The sequence below is a fragment of the Syngnathus scovelli genome, chromosome 8 (genome assembly GCF_024217435.2).
Source record: "Syngnathus scovelli strain Florida chromosome 8, RoL_Ssco_1.2, whole genome shotgun sequence".
In the NCBI taxonomy this organism is placed as follows: domain Eukaryota; kingdom Metazoa; phylum Chordata; class Actinopteri; order Syngnathiformes; family Syngnathidae; genus Syngnathus; species Syngnathus scovelli.
The window spans coordinates 16453332-16473161 of record NC_090854.1 but is presented as its reverse complement, the minus strand read 5'-3'; the positions used below and the strand labels follow the sequence as shown (position 1 = coordinate 16473161).

General features: G+C 42.1%; 2 protein-coding genes across 3 annotated transcripts in view; one reads left to right on the top strand and one right to left on the bottom strand.

Annotated features, from left to right (window-relative positions):
* The window catches only part of aff3 (AF4/FMR2 family, member 3), a 12942-nt gene extending 10624 nt beyond the window's left edge, over window positions 1-2318 (bottom strand). The window contains exon 1 of the mRNA XM_049728510.2: window positions 1951-2318. Coding sequence (XP_049584467.1) covers window positions 1951-2025 — 75 coding nt within the window. The 5' untranslated portion in view covers window positions 2026-2318. The remainder of the gene's footprint in view (window positions 1-1950) is intronic.
* A 3316-nt stretch (window positions 2319-5634) lies between these two features.
* Window positions 5635-19690, top strand: arhgef7a (Rho guanine nucleotide exchange factor (GEF) 7a). 2 transcript variants are annotated; one of them, XM_049727667.2, is made up of 21 exons: window positions 5638-6024; window positions 7902-7985; window positions 10608-10692; window positions 10816-10949; window positions 11295-11496; window positions 11587-11675; window positions 11748-11842; window positions 11915-12010; window positions 12545-12667; window positions 12788-12926; window positions 12995-13054; window positions 13117-13263; window positions 13489-13575; window positions 13656-13734; window positions 13809-13948; window positions 14022-14243; window positions 14404-14497; window positions 14698-14787; window positions 17963-18062; window positions 18810-18864; window positions 19142-19690. In XM_049727667.2, exons 1-21 carry the CDS (start codon window positions 5860-5862, stop codon window positions 19262-19264), a joined length of 2409 nt encoding a protein of 802 aa, XP_049583624.1. In that variant the 5' UTR covers window positions 5638-5859; the 3' UTR covers window positions 19265-19690. The 2 variants fall into 2 exon arrangements, with proteins under 2 accessions (XP_049583625.1, XP_049583624.1); XM_049727668.2 differs by lacking the exons at window positions 17963-18062; window positions 18810-18864; window positions 19142-19690 and adding an exon at window positions 15501-17740 and having other exon boundaries at window positions 5635-6024.
* The last annotated feature ends 140 nt before the right edge of the window (window positions 19691-19830 follow it).

The window sequence follows — 19830 nt, the reverse complement described above, 5'->3', positions numbered from 1 at the left end:
ACGAACTATAAGTGATGGCGCACGTACAGTAGCCAAACGAACGATGCAAACTAACTAATTCACACTTAAGATGTTTCAAAGTCACGCTCATGCTTTCTTAGTTGCAGGTGTGCAGGTGAATGATGAGGAACGAAGATATTAGTCATTGTAAGAAATGACAGGGAGTCAGTGAGTCATACTGTCTGGTTGAAATCACAGCTGCAGATGAGTAGGAGGAAGGGGAGTGTGTGCATGTTGCAAAATGATCTTTCGCTTTCCGCCCTTCTACCCCGATGCCACCCCCGCATGTTACTCGCCCTTTTTGCTGCTCCCCATTCAGATGTACATGAGAGCAGAAACCTCTGTGTGCATCCAACCATCTATTCTTGTCCTTGTTGGTCCCCGGCCCTCTAGTGGTCAACCCGAATAAATATACGAACGCTTCATATTATAAGCTACAAAATAAAACTCGTTGTCAAATTAGACTTGTAAAATCTGTTCAGATATTTGAAAATTTAGATTTTTTGAAAGTGAAGACTATTTGTAATTTTAGTACTGACATTAATTTGATGCACAATTTTCCGCGGGCCACATAAAATAATGTGGTGGACCGCATCTGACCCCCGGGCCTTGAGTGTCCATGAACCATTTTGCCCTCTTTCGTTCATGACTCACAAAGGTCACTTGGCTAGACCGGAAGCCCACGGAAGAGAAAAGGGCTCAAGTGTACCATCATCAGTTCATCAGGTCAATGAGAAACAGTTCTTTGAGTTCCAATTAGCAGGCTATTATAACACATGGGCCAAGCTGTAGACTTGTGGCGCAATACCCTGATGAACGGACCAAGCCACGAGGGATCGAGTCAACCGCAACCCAGCAAACAAAACACCTGCCACAAGCTGCACACAGTAAGACTTTTCAACAGGTTAACATTCTTTGAATAGCTGCCATTTGGTGGATAGTGTATATAAAAATATATATTCTGGATTGCAGGCAGACTTTCTACAATTCATCCAAAAAAAAAAAAGAATCAATTGTTAACGACTAAGCTGACAGACTCAGATTCCTTTGTATTTCTATGAAAGTCAATTCCATGTGGTTTTTGTTTCATATAAAATCGTAAGTTCATGTTGGATCAACTGAATATTTTTGTGTTCAACTGATGACTGACAAATAAAATATACTTTGAAAATATTCTAATTTACACATGAAGAAGCTATGGGATGCCAATGCAATTACATTGATTTTAATTTGAATAAATATTAAATTTGATTTTAATTTAATAATGCACATGAAACATGGATCAGTTCTGGATTGAATCTGGTTTAAATTCAATTTATTTAGGATCATAAGTACCAAGTTGTTTCAGATAGACTGTAACCCTGGAATGTGTAATTATGATACTCTTTATTTTTATTTTTAATCACTACATTTTTAAATTTGAAAGGTTTTGAATGTTAACTTTATTTCATATCATTAGTGCAGAAATTCTTACTTGAATTTAATTAGGATTCCTGGAATATTCCCACAAAGTTTGGATTAAAAAAAAAATATTTGTTAAAATGTTAAACAATCATCAGATAACATCTTAATTGGATTTTATTCTATACTGCCACTACAAGTGCAATCAGGAATCAATCTGGATTTACCTTGATTTAACATTACAATTTAGGAGCAGGCAGACAAGTAACCTACCAAATTTCAAATAAATAATAATATGACATGAACAGATACATTTATTTAGTTATTCTTTGGGGTGAGTTTGTCCATTACAAAATTGCATTTAGGTCATTTTCTAAAGTCATTTATGAATTGCATTAGAACACTTCTGGAACATTACCAAACAAAGCATTAAAACCCAAATCATGTGGCCATTTTAAAAAGTGGAAACAAGAAATTGTACACTAAACACACACACAGTTGAAAACACACATGCACACCCGCTTTGTCGGAGACTTAGCTCTTCCTCACCTGAGAAAAAAGGCATCGGTGCAGCAAAAAGCCAAAGGAAAGTTTCCTCCTGCCACTGCACAGGACAGTGGGCATTGTTCTTGCCTGGATGCTCAGAGCCCCGTGCGGTTGTCCATATTAAGCTCAAGTCGCGTGACGACACGCAGCCTGCTTTTTTTGCTCTTGAGGAGGAAGATGACGAGCAGGATCATGATGAAGCTCCGTGTGGTTACCGTGGAGGGCAGTTGGAGGCGGGCTGGTGACGTCACAAAGACGTAGGGATGCTGGGGACGATCACGACCCAGGAGAGTCTCCTTAATTTGCTAACTGTAATGTGCTTGAAGAAGATGAAATTATTAGCAGAAGAACCTCAGGACTGTGCCTCTGTCTATTTCTTTCTTGCTTTGGTTTCCTTCACAAATGAGACATATTATAAGACATAAAAGGGGCTCTTACTGAAAAAATCTGGGCTTTGTAGCCTGTACGAATAACAGGTTAGCATTAGAAATGGGATGCTAAATTCAGTCGGGCGGCTTTTTCCGTCAACATAATCCCCGTGGCGGGATTATAGCGAACATATGTCCGACCATCTATCCCTGCATGCTGGCCTTGTCCTCTTGCCAGCATCATCCATTATTCCTGCTTCCGTGCTTGATCCATTCTGGCTTCGAGTGGGAATAATATTTCCTGCGAATAGATCATAATCCAGATGTGAAAGCATTTAGTACCAATGTGCATCACTGACCTGAAATGAATAATATAATTTTTTCTCAAACTGAGGCTCGAGAACCAAAATGGGTTCTAGAACTAAACTCATTTACATAATAAATGGGATTCAAGTGGACTTCCTCCAGCGTGTTGATATCATTGTGCTGGGAACATCTGTTCAGTGAATAGCAAAACAGCAGCATTTCCCAGTGGGAGAAGCGGAAATGTTGGAATTTCGGGTGAATGGAGGCATAGAACATGCCTGGGGGCCGAGCCTGGATCGCGCCCATGGTTACATAGGCATGGCGACGCCATCTTCGAATTTACAATCCCCAGATGCTCACCTGTGTGGAGCAGCGCCATAACCCCAAAAGAGTTAGTCCTCCTGACAAACCTTTCTTAACATCCTCTCATATGAAAAACGGAATGAAGAGGGGTGCGAGGGGTATTTAAAGAAATATGTATAATGTTCTAATTCAATTTTCAGTGAAATAAATTCCAATCATTTGATGTGAGTAATAGTACAGGCATTATATCATCATACAAAAAATGCAACCTTTAAAAATGGTCACCCGTAAAGTTTTTTATCAGCTTACTCTGATGATCATCATCATCTGCTGTGCTGCTCACATTCCAAAATGATGCATGTTAGCTTCACTGAAGGCTCTAAATTGTCTATAGGCATGAATAGTTATTAGTAGTACTAGTCGTTGGAGATAGTTGCAGTGTGCAAAGAGCCCCACCCTGTGGCCTGAAGTGAGGCCTCCAAGTAGCGCTTTCAAGTACTTGCTACCTCATAACAAATATTTTTAATGTATGCATGAAGAAATTAAGATTTTCCATACTAGTACACAACCTGGATATATTCCAGTTGGAAAAACACAAGCGTGGATGAATAATAGAATGATGGCTGATTTGCGTTGAGATGCTTCGCCTCTGCTGTTGCTGTTACTGACTCACCGTCGGCACGCAGCGTCATGGCTGACTCCGACAAAACGATTATGGATGTGACTCATACCCTGGGCAACAATAACAAGGAAACGATAGGACATAGTGTTTCCTGATCAATTCTGAGCAATGGTAATCAGTGGGTTGGATTGATGATAATCGATGATGTAATTTGCAAGAAGAGCCAGGCTGAGATAAACTAGCATATTCTGCTACTGCTGATATAACTTTCACTTTTAGTTAGATAATTTTGTTGTGATTAGATCTTTTTCTGTCGAGTATGAACACTCTTTGGAACACAGTCTGATTATATAGCCCAGCTGCCAACTGTCAATCAAATGCCATTGCTACAACCTGGAAAAATAAATGCTACTTTGTGTAGCATTTTTCTCATGCCTACACATCCCATGCTGGTTGTCACATCAGACTACACACACACACACACACTTCCACCTTCTCTCCAGGGCATGCATGCATGCACTCAGGGCTAACAACGAAGTGCTCTGAAGAAGCCATACCAGCCTGAAGCTCTCAAGTCGGATTTCTTTTCTCCCTCCTTCCTTTCTCTCTGCAGCCATACTCACGGGTGGTGACGATGAGGCGTTCTAAAATCTCCAAGTCATTGGTCTATTGCATAGCTAACTGGCTAACAGCATGTTGCACCAGATAACTACCACTTTGATATTTCCTCCTATTTTTTGTTTCTCCATGGATGAATGAGTGTGTTATACAGACTAAAATGAGATTGTCAATTGAGGACTATTAAAAAATGATGTTGTCCTCCTTACTAATGGAATTATTGGCCCTTGGAGTGTGAGCCGCCTGCCTCTTTTGATAAACAATAACCATTATGCAGAGACTAATGGGACATTTTTAAATCACCTCTGGCCAAATCAAACCCTCAGACTCAGTGTTTATATCTGACCGCCTGCACTAAAATTTTAAAAGTCTGATTTCTGCTGCTGCTCTTAAATTGAGGCCAGCTTACAAGAGGATAACGACACACACACACACACACATATGTCCTGTGTGGATGAAAGAGGAAGACACGCAAAGACTTGGTTTCAAAAGAGAGCACTTTAGAAGGGGCAGGGCTTAAAGAGGGAGTCAACTCCCAGATTTTCCTTGAGCCATTTTGCAACTTGCTAACGACTGAAAATTGCATAATAGATGCCGCGGCAAGGTCATTTTCAGTCGACGGAAAAAGATGAGCTGTTGATTGGTTGGGTCCTGAGACCTGGCAACTGGGATCTCATCTAAAAAGGATAAAAATGAGTAATTTTTGCTGCTTAACTCCTATTCCACAAACACAATATTAACCGAAATGCTGCGTTTAGACCAGTAGGGGCACATTATTGTTCAGAAAATTTTGAGTTGAGCTCTCCTTTAATATTGGTCAACAGCACCTCAATGAGTGATGGCCACATTTTTGATTACAACAACACCCACAAAGACAGTAAATTGCAATTTTTACAAAAAATCCATGCAGAATCAGCTATGCTTAGACGCAAATTTGATTGATTACGTCATTTTTTGTAGACTGTGGCTGACAAATGGAATCTTTACACAGAGAATACATGGAAATAAAAACGAAATCCATTACTGTGTAAGAAATTACGAAAATAAAATAAAGGTTTTGAAACCGAGTGTACTTTCATTGTGAAGTGAAAACAAGTGTTATTTTTTTGACAGATTAATTTCATTTTGAGTCCGATTTCTAGTGTTTTGTTAAAGTTCATGGGTGCAGAGAAAGATGTGTTCCATTTTGAAATATAGAGTTGGGATATATTTAACAAAATGGGTTTTTGAGAAGGCATTTGGCTAATTGTGTTTTGTAGGTGAGTCTGTGTTAAGAGTTTAGAAAAAATATGCAAAGTATGGGAAAACTACTTTTTTTTTTTTTGCATTGGAGTAGGACGTGGTGTACCTAATGTTATGTCCCGCAGACGGGAAGTGGCACGTGAAAACAGTCGATTCCCCCCTCCCCCCTCTCCCACACGCGTGCGTGACATCATCGAGCGGCATCAGCAGAGTCTGACAGATTGAGGGAGGGGAAACACACCATCGAAGAGGGGAAGAAATCGGAGCACCACCTCCTCCCCCCCCCCCCGCTCCTCTCTATCTCCCATTCTCCCCGCGTGCATCATCATTCCTGTGGATGCTCCGGGATGACAGCGTGAAGCGGGGCCAGGAGCTGTCGAGGTACACACACGCCCGCCCGCCCCCGCCCCTCTTTCTCCCTCCACGGCCGTTTTCATCGACTCGGATGTGGACATGAATTCGGCGGAGCAAACGGTGACATGGCTCATTACGCTCGGCGTGCTCGAGTCTCCAAAGAAGAGCATTGCGGACCCGGAGGCTTTCCTGCACAGCTCCCTCAAGGATGGCGTGGTGCTTTGCAGGCTCCTGGAGCGCCTCAGCCCCGGATCCACGGAGAAAGTAAGAGCGTGATTGTTGTACGCCTCCCCTCCCTTCCCCTCCTCGCACCCTGCCTCCCTCCCTCCGCATAAGGTTCGGCGTGTCTGTGTGCTGCCCACATCCGAGGTTGTTGTCTGGCTTCACTCCCTGCCCACTGGACCATGAGGAGATTTCGTTAGTAGGTCACGTCACGACGTCATTATTGTTGTGTGGAGAATAACACCAATGCACATGCTTTGAAATAATAATATAAATCTTGCAGTATAGCGTGCAGTTTAATACACGGACAACACATTTGCAAGGATTTAAAATGTCATTTAATACTGGGTGAAAATAATATGCTGATGTGGACCATATACTGTAGCTATAAGCCGCCATTGACTTGCCAAGTCCAACGCAGATGGACCCCCTCCCACCCCCCCTCTCTCTTTTTTTTTTTTTTTTTTTTAAAGACACAGTGTGGTGTTTGTGTCCGTCAGCAAACTGGCCGGGCCCATTTCGACAGGGGCCCCCAGGGTGGTAACTAAATCAGCCTGTTAAAAAGCAGCAAGAAATCCTCCACGATGCACCAAACTGGAGAGACAAATATTATTTATTTTTTGTCGCTATCCATTTAAGCGGCCCATTCCGATTTCATGCCCATGGCAGCCGCCCCCCTTCACATAGTGTGGCAATGTTTGGGTGGGGTGGGGGGCTGTTTCACTCATCTTTATTGCGCCAATGCATATATTGTAATTTACATTATGCAAAAAAATCTTATTGCACCAAAAAGAAATGTCACAAGAGTGTGGATGCACAGATTATATCCTCTATAATGGAGTTTAAATTGACCAAATTCTGCACTGGATGCAAACAACTCATTGTATGACTCAAATAACTTGATTACAGAGAGCAAAGTCCCCGCATCGGACCTTTGCACCATTTTTCCACACAGACTAATGTTACTGTGATCACATAAACCAATCTGTGTAGAAAAGAAAGTTGGTGTGATGGTGGTGAGCCAGGAGGAAGAAGTCCATAAAGATAGAAAATGTTCAAAGTTTGTGATCCATACACATTTTGATACCCTTAATATGAAGAACAGGATTGATTTTCTTATACAGACATTTTTTATTGAATTATATTCAATTTATAGTCACACAAATAGCCCCTCAACAGTCCATTCTAAGAATTCAAAATCCGGGCAATATAAAAAAATATAACATGCACATGAAATGTAAACAAGGATTCAGCCTATAGTGCAACAAAACCATTTTTAAAGTTTGTTTTGAACTTAACAGCAATATAACGGTCTTAACCCTTTTTCTGGTTTCTCAAGAAAGAATGAACAGACCTCTCGCCATAATGGTTTTATTTCTAAAAACGGATGAAATCTCTGCACAACAAGCCAAGACGATGGTGTGCTTGATATTTATTTCCGGTCACGCACATCCGGTGAGGTGTTGTAGTTTTTCTGCGGCAGCGGCACGGGAAAAAGACTACAACTATTATTAGGCCTTAATTGCGCCGTTAAAAAAAATGGTGGCATTAAAACGGGGTTGGATTAATCGCGTTAATAACTTGATTGACTGACATCACTAATATATACATATATATTTATATATATAGTTGGTGGTTGATAGTCATTAGTATACTTTTCGTTTTCTAAACGTGAACATCTTGTGACGTCACTTCCGATGGGACTTCAACCCAGCTCCTCTACGTCTTCAGTTCGCTACGGGAGCTCACAGCGGGACATGAGCAAAGCACAAGCGCTAGATATCGGAGTTGTGGATCTTATTGTTGTTTATATTTACCATTTTCTGGGGTTATTAAATTTGAGAACGTGAACTAAAGTGACCCCCAAGCCGGAGAAGTGGAAATGTGTCGCTAATGTTGGCGCTCCTCGTCCCTTTTAGATCTACCAGGAGCCCAAGAACGACAGCGAGTGTCTGAGCAACATAAAGGAGTTTGTCAAGGGCTGCACATCTTTCCGCGTCGAGGTAAGACTACCGCATACGTAATATTTAAACACATCAGCAAAACATTCCCCAAACTTAGTTTTAAATGCGATTATAAAACGCTTGAAGTGGAGATGTTGAAACAAAGCTTGCCGCTGTGCTGGCAAGGGGGAGGAGGCTGCAGCCGGGGAGCAAGCACCCATCGCCCGGCTGCCTCGGAGCAGTGTCGCGACCACATTACATTAATAACATTTCTGGAAACTTCTCTAAACAGCCACTGACGGTATTATTTGCCTGTCTACAGCCTCACATTTAGATTTACACACTCAGAAGCTTCAAGCTATTAATGAATGCAAATCGATGTAGTCATGCGTGGCTTTGTTGTCACAACTACTTCAAGATCATTAAATTAATACTAAAAATAACACTGATGTATTTTCCCAACATTACTCGTTTCCAAAACAATATTCTGGCATGGCCTTGCCAGCAAATCATAATACTAAGCAGCTAATAAAATTGGGGTATCAGATCTCCAATCATTTTTTTTTTATCTGAAACACAAAGAAAAATCAAAACTTTTTCCCCACAAATAGAAGCATGAAACCTTTATGATTTTGGAGACATTTTTAAGTCTTTATTGACAAAATGAGTGCCAATGTAAGTACTATAATTATTGTAAATACTGTATGACAAACACTCTCATGCTACGTTCACACTGTAGGTTATATCAGATTTTTTTTTTCCTTTGCTAACATATTGTATCTTATTTTTTGTGACATGCAGTGATTTCCACTGGATGATTTAAGTCTGATATTTTGTTTCAATGGAAACATAATAAAAACTGCACCAAACCATAGTGACTTATGGAAATGGGGCCTCAGCCAATCACGTTGCTTGGACTGATTAATCTGTTTTACTTCCCATATTCGAAAGAGGGCATGTCTTCAATTGATGTCATTGTTTGGCATTTTGACTTTTGCAATTTATCGATGTGGGTTCGGACGGATAAGAATGCCAGAATACCACCTGATTAAATGGAGGGGAGTGTGCCGTGTAAGGCGGTGCATTGGCCCTGACACACAGGGTCATTGAAGCACGCTCCTCCTGACAATGCCAGTCAGTGTTCTTCAGCGCTGCTCCTCTTGGCTGGTTGTGAACAAATGAAACGGGCCCTTCAGCAGTCCCACACAGCTGAATGTCTGCAAATGTCTGACCGATTTGGAGAAGGAAGTCCGTTTATTTAGGCTCTCCGCTGGAGGTCAATGGGTCTGACATATTTATCGTGTTCCAATCTAAAGGGTCCTAGATAATGTCTAACTTTTTTTGTTGAGGTACCGGTTGCAGAGTGGTGAGAGCTAACACTCTCCATTAATTGCTTGACAGAACTGTCACTTTTGTGTCATGCCAAGAAATCTCACCATCTTGGAAATACAGTGGAGGATGTTTTTTTAAACAATTTTTGTTGTTGTGAGAAAATTGGGTTGTTAGGAGTCTTGTTATTTCATTTACAGTCTTTCTGCTATGCTATCAAATTAGCCGGCGATTACCATATTGTTGCCAATTTATCATTATATAATATTCTAATCTATTATCCAGGAGATTTTTCAGGTAATATGTGCCCACAAGACTCAGCATGTTCAAAGACATGACTTGATTCTTTTGATTAAAGTTGACTGAGCAGGATTACATGTAGTTTGGGACTTTGCCATCTGTACAACCCAGTTGGATCTTTGTCAGACTTGTGCCGCACCCTGCTGGCTATGAACCCACGTTGCTCCATCTGCGAGGAGTCACACCTTCTACCTACCATCAGTCCTGACTCATGAAGGAGATGTTAGTTTGTACTTGACCCCGGCTGTGGAGGATTACAGAGATGGACGATGGATCTCACCTCTGCATCTTGCCACCAATGGAGATGGGACACCATGATTTTTGAGAGTGTGTGGGAATAACATAGAAGTGTGGAGGTTGGGAATGGTAAAAAAAAAGGCGGTGCTTCAAAAGTGCTTTGGGCTCAACAAGACAAGGAGGACATGCAAACACACACCTCACGAAATGGAGGAACCAGCTCGTGAGCCCAACCTTAGTGCAATGCGTGCTTTCAAACACACACAAAAGGCCGTTTTCTGTGAATCCGCGAAGCATACACACAAATACCGTCGACTTGTTGAAGAACACGAAGCCGCATCCACGCATCACCTTGAGGCATCTCAGCAATCAGAGCGGAAGATTTGAATCTCACTCACTCATCTTCAGCATGACTGAAGCACGAGCAATATCACCAGTGCTCCACAGGAAGAGCCGCTCCTCGTCATCAGAGATACAATCGCTGCCATTCAACCCAACTGGCAGACACACTGACATGAACGTTGAGGTCTTCATTTTTTTTTTTTTTTTTGCGACTGTCCACATATTCCACAACAAGTCCCGATTGTCCTCAGTCCTATCACTGGGCTTCTTCACTCAGATGTCAGCGCATAATTCAATGTGGTGTAACGAGGGTTGACCGCTGCAGATCTTCAAATCTGCTGAGTTCGTGTTTTTCCTCCACCCTGGTTCTCATTAAATCTGTGAACGAGGACAACCAGAAGTGTAATGGATTTCTCTGTGTTGTGTTTGGGAACAATTGGAGTTTTCGTGACACTCACCTTCTCTCATCTACAGCCATTTGAGGCCAGTGACCTCCTGCTCGGTCTGAACTTCTCCAAGGTGCTGAGTAGTCTCGTGGCTCTGAATAAAGTGACTGCAGGTTAGTCCAAATCTATGTGGACAAGTGGGTGTTCATAATAGCTAACAGCTGAGTAGTCAATGAACGTGTTTCGGTACTGACCGCTGGTCTGAGATATTTTTATTCTCGCCCACTTCTCTCCAGATATCGGCGTGGGCAGTGATTCGGTGTGCGCCCGACACTCGTCAGCCCACCGCATCAAGTCCTTTGAGTCTCTGGCCTCCCAGGCTTCACTGGCTCGATCCTCCAAGCTGCTGCAAAACCAGTTTCGCAGTCTGGTAAGTACAGTGATTGAAATAAATTTACGAACACGTATTGTTCAAAGCAGTAGACATGTAGTTATTGCTGGCACTAGGTTGATAGCATAGCATAGCATAGCATAGCATAGCATAGCATAGCATAGCATAGCATAGCATAGCATAGCATAGCATAGCATAGCATAGCATAGCATGTCGTGATTGTCATTGTACAACAGGTATACAGTAATCCCTCGTTTACCGTGGATAATTGGTTCCAAAAACCACCCGCGATAAGTGAAATCCGCAAAGTACGGTCACCAACAAGAAGAACTGGGCAGGCTAACGAGTTGGCGGAAAGATGCTAATTCGCCATCATGCTTTCAGGACATGTCAGAGAACAGTGGGCAGCAGCTGCTGGTGAAGGCGCGTTTCAACTTCCTGCAAACGAACGAGGATGAGCTCACCTTTAACAAGGGTGACATCATTGGCGTGACTCGTCAGGAGGACGGGGGCTGGTGGGAGGGGACCCTCAACGGCAAGACGGGATGGTTTCCTAGCAACTACGTCCGTGAAGTCAAAGGCTCTGGTGGGTGCCCTCACAGGATGTGATTTGTCTGGAGACATGAATTGAGTTTTTAACTGCTCAATGCATATTTCTGTGTTTGTCTTTCCATAGATAAGCAAGTGTCACCCAAATCTGGTACCCTCAAAAGTCCTCCTAAAGGCTTTGACACATCTGCCATTAGCAAGACATACTACAACTTGGTAAGCATGTCGGGCTCTGTTTCAACATTCGTTTCGGAATTGATCATGTGATTCTCCTGCTTGGGTTTATAGGTGTTGCAGAACATTTTAGAAACAGAGACTGAATATTCCAAGGACCTTCAGGTCCTCCTCACAAATTACCTGCGCCCCCTTCAGAGCTTTGAAAAGTACGTCGGCACGGCTCAGTTAAAATATCAAACGAATGGTGCTAAACCGTCACAAACTGTCTCCACCTTCAGGCTGAGCGGCTCTGATCTATCTCTGATCCTGGGGAACCTGGAGGAGATCAGCACCTTTCAACAGATGCTCGTCCAATCACTGGAGGAATGCACCAAGTAAATCCCCCACTCCCACCCCTCCAGCACAGTCTCACTGCAGCAGCAGCCCAGCCCGTTTCATAACAAAAATGCAGAGCCCTCTAGTGTTGGCTCTTTGTACTACAAAGATAGTTAAAGTCAATGTGCTCAGGTCCGTTTTTTTCCCATTATGAGGGTGGAAAAGCCAGTTTATAATCTAAAATTTTAATATGAAAAAATAATTCACAAAATAAAAATGAAATAATCCTCCTAACTTTTTCTTTTCTCTTTTTAAAGATGTCTGTCATCCCTGGCATTATTTAAAGGGGACAACGAAATCAACTGAACATGCAAAGTAAAAAAAAAGAATCGACGCTAACTGGAATTATCCATACTTATCTAATTATGCAAAAACGTGTTCTTTAAAATAAGGTTTAGGTGGACATGCCATCTATTGGGCATAATATTAGACATAGATATACACTTAAAGTTCTATGCTCATGCTGACAAAATATTGTGAATGGATTTTTGTGTAATTTTATAAAGATGGCACCTTCTTGTTATTTTTCCAAGGCTTCCAGAAAGTCAGCAGAGGGTGGGCGGTTTCTTCCTGAACCTCATGCCCCAAATGAAGGCTCTTTATGTGGGCTACTGCTCCAACCATCCCTGTGCAGTTAACGTACTGACGCAACACAGGTCCGTCTTTGAATGCACCAGTCGATCGAAAGTGGCTTGAATGCAGATTCAAGCCACTTTCGATTTAAAGCGAATTGAAATGTTTTTTCACCCCCCTACAAATTTTTTGTGTGACTGCAGCGAGACGTTGGGGGAGTTCATGGAGGGCCGAGGTGCCGTCAGCCCCGGGATCCTCACTCTGACCACTGGTCTCAGTAAGCCTTTCATGAGACTCGACAAATACCCCACCCTGCTCAAAGAGCTGGAGCGCCACATGGAGGTACGTATGTATAAATGTTGACACTCTACAAGATCATCTAACATCTTATCTCATTTGATGTCTTTCAGGAGAGCCACCCTGACAGAAGTGACATCCAGAAGTGCATGGCCACTTTCAAACATCTTTCCGTAAGGTTTTATCTTCATCTTCTTACTTGGGGATTTGGATTCTGACTGCTTGCCGGTTTCAGGCGCAGTGCCAGGAGGTACGCAAGCGGAAGGAGCTGGAGCTGCAGATTCTGACTGAATCCATCCGACTGTGGGAAGGTGACGATATCAAGACTCTGGGCTCTGTGCTCTACATGAGCCAGGTCCTTGTGCACACTCCTGGGGCAGAGGTAAAGCTACACCTTGTCCATTTGTCTTTCAAATGTTTCAAGCACGCCTTTCATTTTGGCATTGGATAGCAAGAACTTTCATTTCGTACGTTTTGGAGATTGACACTCTAGAAATGTAAGTTTTATCGATTGTATTGGTTGAGTAAGCATATTTGAATTTCTGGTTTAATGTCTGCCAATTGGAAACCACATTTCTCTCTGTGCCTTTTCCTTCTCATCCTTCAGGAAAGGAGTGAGCGTTATCTCATGCTGTTCCCCCACGTCCTCCTCATGTTGTCGGCCAGCCCCAGGATGAGCGGCTTCATATTCCAGGTTATTGCTGAGGAATGTGCTCCTCCTATGTTTCATATTTATTTTGGTCTCCCTTCTCATGGTGTGTTTGCTATCCACAGGGAAAACTGCCTCTGGCCAGCATGTCGGTGAGCAAGCTGGAAGAATGTGAAACCCACAAAAATGCCTTTGAGCTCAGCGGTAAAACGCCTCGACATCGTGTTTGCATCAAGTCGTCGTATCGTGAGGTCTTCAACAACTCCTTTTATGGGCAGGCCCCATGTTTGAGCGTCTTCAGGTGTCGTGCACCAGCCAGCAGGATCTGCAGGACTGGGTGGAGCATCTAACGCGGCAGATCAAGCACACTGCAGCTACAGCGCCGAGCCACAAACCTCTCACTGTTCCCTGCCACACGGTCAGGATCACACACACACACACACCTTTCTTTTCCTTCCATTTCTAATACTTTTGAAACACCGGCTCCTTAGCTTCCATCCCATCCTGTCACACCGTCCCGGCACGCCGAGGGAAGGGCCATGACGGTGGCCCCCACCTACCACACCCTCCCTCACCCTTCCTCCCATGGGACATCTCACAGCACCATGATGTGGGGCCCCCTGGAACCTCCCAACACCCCCAAACCCTGGAGCTTAAGTTGCCTGCGGCCCGCACCCCCGCTGCGACCCTCCGCGGCCCTCTGCTACAAGGAGGTGAGTGGGTTAGGGTTAGAAAGAAAGTCCACGTATTAGCAGTTATTAATTAGTAATTTAAATTTGGGTTTGCTACGTGACTCTTTACAGTAGATTGGGAGCTAACAACGACTTGAAACTTCTGTACTATCAGTCATTGTAGTCTTCTCTCTGTGTGTAGGATCTAAGTAAAAGTCCCAAGAGTGTCAAGAAACTCCTTCCCAAACGCAAGCCGGAGAGGAAACAGTCTGAGGAGGAATTTGCCTTGAGGAAGAGTATGTTTTCGTTCTTTTTCATATCTCCAGGTTGTTTGTGTATGATGGCCACCTGATACCGTCACCAAAATATTATCTCTCAGTATGATGAGGTCAAGCACAATCGTACGTTTATTGTTAATGAAATGCTCCTCTTGCAGTGTCCATCAAAACAGATCTTCTCCAGTGATGGAGAAGCAATAACCTCTCATTATCTTTAGGTACCGCTGCTCTGGAAGAAGACGCCCAGATCCTAAAAGTTATTGAGGCCTACTGCACCAGTGCCAAGACCAGGCAGACACTCAACTCCAGTAAGAAAAAAAACATTTGTTTGGACCACAGTTTGTTGATTTAGACAAATAGGTCTTTCCCACTGCACAGTGCCTACTCCACGCTACTGGTGGCAGAGCGCTAAAATCGGACAGGATCATGAAGTACCCACATCTTGCTTCTAGCATGTTACATGAACCCATGTGATCACATGCGGGTGGAGATGGGTACTGGCTGATACAACTATCAACCGTACTTTTGTGATCGGTGGGGCCAATGTATTGCTTTAAATATTTTGGTTTGCGCACAAAAATAACTCCGATAATATTTTCAGATATCAGTTCCCCCCCCCAAAAACCTGCAAGTATACCAATTTGCAAATTCAGAAGCACAAATTTGTGAGGCTTCACAGCGCTTACCTGGGACCACTGTCATTGCTGCACCATTGTAACTCTTAAATGGAAGTATGTCCTGGATACTTGGTCCTGTTGAAATGAGCAGTGTTTGGGTTTGTTGACCTTTATTAACACTGATGTCCTCAGCTGTGCCTTCTAACAGTATCTTTTCCTTCTTGTATCTCCCTCCTTCTCCTCATCGCTCCGGTTGACCTTTATCCATTCTTGTGTTCTGGCCATTCTCTTTGTTTGCATTCGCTCCATTGTCCCATCCTCCCCGATTTTGCCATTTGTTGTGCATGAAAAACCTGCGCAAACTACCCCTCCGCTACATTCCCACAACTCCCTCCCCATACCAGCCTGGCAGGGCACCGACTTGATGCACAACCACGTGCTGGCCGACGCCGATCGGCCCTCTGCGGACTCGCCGGGTCGCCGCAGCAGCGTGTCGCGACCGGAGTTGAGCTCCGACCTTTCGGAGGATTCGGACTACGACTCCATTTGGACCAGCCACTCTTACCGAATGGGCTCGGTGTCACGCAAGAGCTGCTTCTCGCACCAAAACTAAAGAATTCTCCGTGCTGCCACGTGGCATGCTTACCTCTTTTATCATCTCTATTTATTCTGTTGTTTTTGTTAACTTAATTGGCTTTATTTATTTTTGGACAGTTTGAGAAGGTTTAATGCAGCTCCCTGTTGCCTTTGCCCCTTTCCCCCTTCTATGTGCCTCCTCTCTTTCTGTAGCTGTCATGCAGTAAGCGTTTGCCCATTCCTGTTCATTTGTTCATCTTGAATGTGACCCCCCTCGTTTGAGCACAAACATGGGGAACTCTCTTTTTGCCCCCGTAGAGTGAGCATGAAAGAGTTGGTGGAATTAAAAAAAAAAAAATGGAGGCTCCTCTTACCCTGTCTGATATTCAGATGTAGTTCAGGAAGGAGTGAATTCTCTTGGATGGTGTCTGGCTTCTATCTCCATTGGTGGTTTTGGAGCGTGGATGCTTGAGGAACATTTAGCACAGATGGCACTTGTGAAGATAACTTCAGCCATGATCTCCGTCCCTGCTGCCATTTAATACAGCAGCATGCCAATTTAACCCCACATGCCCCTCAGTCCACTCTTTTATTGAGGGACAACAAAGCCAAATGCCTTTTTTGGTGATAAATGATGGTGTTCTACAATTTAAAATGTAGTGAGATATTTTGGAAATGGACACACAGTACTATCGTTCATGTCCTAGTTCATCGAACATGATGATGGACATGATCGGCCCGATGCTGACTTTAATCATAAAAGACAAAATAATCAATAATTTGAGTTTGGAGCCCACTTTTGCTAGCAACAAAATTGGTAACCCCTTCCCCATGGGTTTTAAAAAAAAAAAAAATACTTAGCCAGACTAGGTATTTAACGCTCCTCTCTAGTTTGGATGCTAAGCTAAATTATGCTAAGTTATATCTACCTCCAGCTCTGTGAAAACATAAACATTTGGAATACAAGATTTAAAATTGTGGTAGAAACTCGACACTTTTCCCAAAATGTCCAAAAAGTAATATCTTAAGGAGAAGGCTGTCAAAGTTTGACCAGATTTATTTACACTTTAAACCATGGCGAGCTAACATGCTAACTGCTGTTTAGCCTCATTAAAAGTCCGGCATGCCTCAGTGTTTTCTGGCTTGTCACTATTTTTCTGACAAAGTATTTTTCCAGTGGTGGTACTAGAAATTCTGGTTGGCTTGTGTAGCCATATTACAAATAATGGTCCATGTTACATTTTTTGTTCTATTTATTTTTTGTAATGTTTTTAATTTATTTAAATTTTTATATCAGTTTATAAAACCATGATTTTGTTTTATTTATTTGGACAAAAAGTGAAGTGTTATAAATTATTTTTGCACAATCATGTAACTGGACAGTGGAGTGAGAATGTGTCAAATGCAAAAATCTTTTGTCCTCTACCTAGAGTGTGAATGATATAGTTCCTAAAGGGAGACTTTTATTAAATATTGTGTGTTTCTGTAAAGTAAAGTCATGTGGTGTAATGCCTTCCTTCAGCATTGTGTAAGAATTGAAGGGCCACAAAAAAATATTTTAACAGAAACATTTCTATGGACGTACTGCTTCAATCTCGAAATGTGCTCCGGGTGAAGATTAAAACGGATGTATGAACATGCTCAAAATTTAATACGACCTTGAAGTGTATGTACAAACTCCCTTAATCTCACAATATTGATCCAGGCAGATTTGAAGTGTTTATATGAATGCTCTCAATCTCAGAATAATGTAGGTTTAAAAGTGTACATCACCCGTCTTCTGTAAATAATATAGTTGTTAATTACCTTGGGGGAAAAAAAAAATAATTTAGTGAGCTGTAGGAAAATCACTGTCCTGTATCGTGCTATACTTTGTGACAGTTGTATTCAGTGGAATCAACATTTGGGACATGCAGAATGAAATCTGTCTTGAACTATCATTGTCCTTGACGTACGTGTCTCAATAACTCATTAACGGCGCCTTGAGAGTGTTTGTTAAATACTTGGGGAATTGTTCAAGTCCTAAAAAGGCTGGATTATGAATTTGGAATAAATCTGTCTTTTGGTAGATGTGTTTCATTGTGATTTTGTCTTAATTCTTTTATTTTGGAAGGAGCACGACCTCTCTGTTTTCACTCTTTTTTTTCCCTTCAACATTTATGTCTGTACGTAACTAACACGTATGCTTTCAAAACTGTTGACATTTATTCAAGAGAAAAAACTCAGGTGTTGGAAAAGCTAAAATAGTGAAATGTTGAATGTCTGAGCTCTTGTTTTTGTCTTGAAACAGGACCACGAAGGGAAACAGGGCTGCATGCGATCATTCCCAGCGAGGAGAAAGTCCTGCTCGACGACCCCGGTCGCATTAGACAAAGCTCAGCGGAAGAGAAGTATTTTTTTTTTCATTTTCATTATTTATAAATTGCCTTACCTGAGGTAGAATACCACAGATATAGATATACGTAAACAAACGGGGCAGCCATTTTGAGACAGGGTTATTCAATCATTGATAACATTACAATCATGGATAGCAGACTTTAAAATAACCGTAAATTGCTCAACACAACTGATTTTCAAAAGGCTTGTTTTGTCAGGTAACCGTCAGAAATGCAATAATTGACATACAACTATGCCATGTCCGCCCACCAACAATCAAGTTAAGAATTCAAAGTTACGAGTATTTATTTGAATAAAACATCCAATTTACCACAGAATACAGTAAAACGCACCAGAGCAGTCCTCCTGTTCTAAAATGGCCGACCGGCGATGACATCGCCTTAGGTCATCTAGCCTTTCCGTACCTCTTGTTCTTCCATTTCTTCTTTAATTCTTCCATTTCTTCTTTAGTGTAGTTGTTGGCAGACACTTTTGGTGCTGGCAGTAATGCACCAAAAGTATTTGCAACCCTCCAAAAGAAATTCAAAATGATTTGCGAATTTTGGTGCTAGCCCAAACTCCAATTTTAACACAAGTCTCAGATATCTGAGTGCAAGTTGAAAAACCAGCCAAGCTATGAAAAAAAACGTGACATATAGTTTGAAAGAATACGGTAAAAACCATAGATGCCAAATAATTTGATAAAAGTCCATTAGCAATGCTAAAGAGCTACATATTTTGTTCTCTTTTGTCATTTCAAGGAGCCTAGTGGATGTGCTGTATGCCCTGAGGGGCGAGGTGCAAGAACTAAAACAGGTAATCCCGATTGCAAAAGTTTGTATTTATTCAGCTGCTAAACCTCAACTGCTCCAAATGATCCACATAACCACGTCCCCATTCATATGTGCACATAGAATCTTTTTATCATAGTCAATTTATCTTATTTTTACAAATCTTAAGACCTAACCTGAGACGTCGGATATTATTTTTTGTCCAGTCGTGGAAATGTGTTTCGGTTTGTTTATTCCCCTTTGTATACAGTTCAATATGTCTTGATGGTTTTAAGCATGCACTTTTTGTTGTTCATGTGTAGGACAATAAAAAGATGAAAAGGTCACTAGAGGAAGAGCAGAGGGCCCTCAAAGATCTGGAGAAGGTTGTCAGGAGGGTATTGAAGAGCATAAATGACCCCACTTGGGACGAGACCAACCTGTGAAAACAAGAGATGGTTGATGTGCTCTGTTTTACTTTCCCGTGTGAATTGTTTCAAGACATTCCTCAAACATCAACGTCATCTCCAGTCTGCCCACGAGGGGGAAAAGACAACTCCAGGTCCTGTTTACAATCATTCCACCGGATGCCCTCTGGTGCTCCATACATGGTACTGATACACAATGACATTTTGGACCAGACTGCACCTCTGACATGTATTTTCGTAAACATTTTGTTATTTCATTTTTATGACTTGTTGAGTCCTTTAATAAGCTTTTTTTATGATTATTTTCTTTGCATGTTTATTTTTGCTATTTGATTTGCTATGTTTGGGCATGCTGAGGGAAGTGCTCCATTGTTTAACTTGAAGTGTATAGTGTAAATATGGCAAGAAAAAGTTTGGGGAGAAATAAAAAAACAAAAAGATTTACTTTTCGTTCTTGAATATTTGCGATTTTTTCATACACCGACTTATGAATATAGTGTGTTCTTAAACGGTGTTGCTAAATTGGGGAACGTTAGCTGTCAATACTAGCTCTTAGACAAAACAGATGTAAATAAAAACATTTT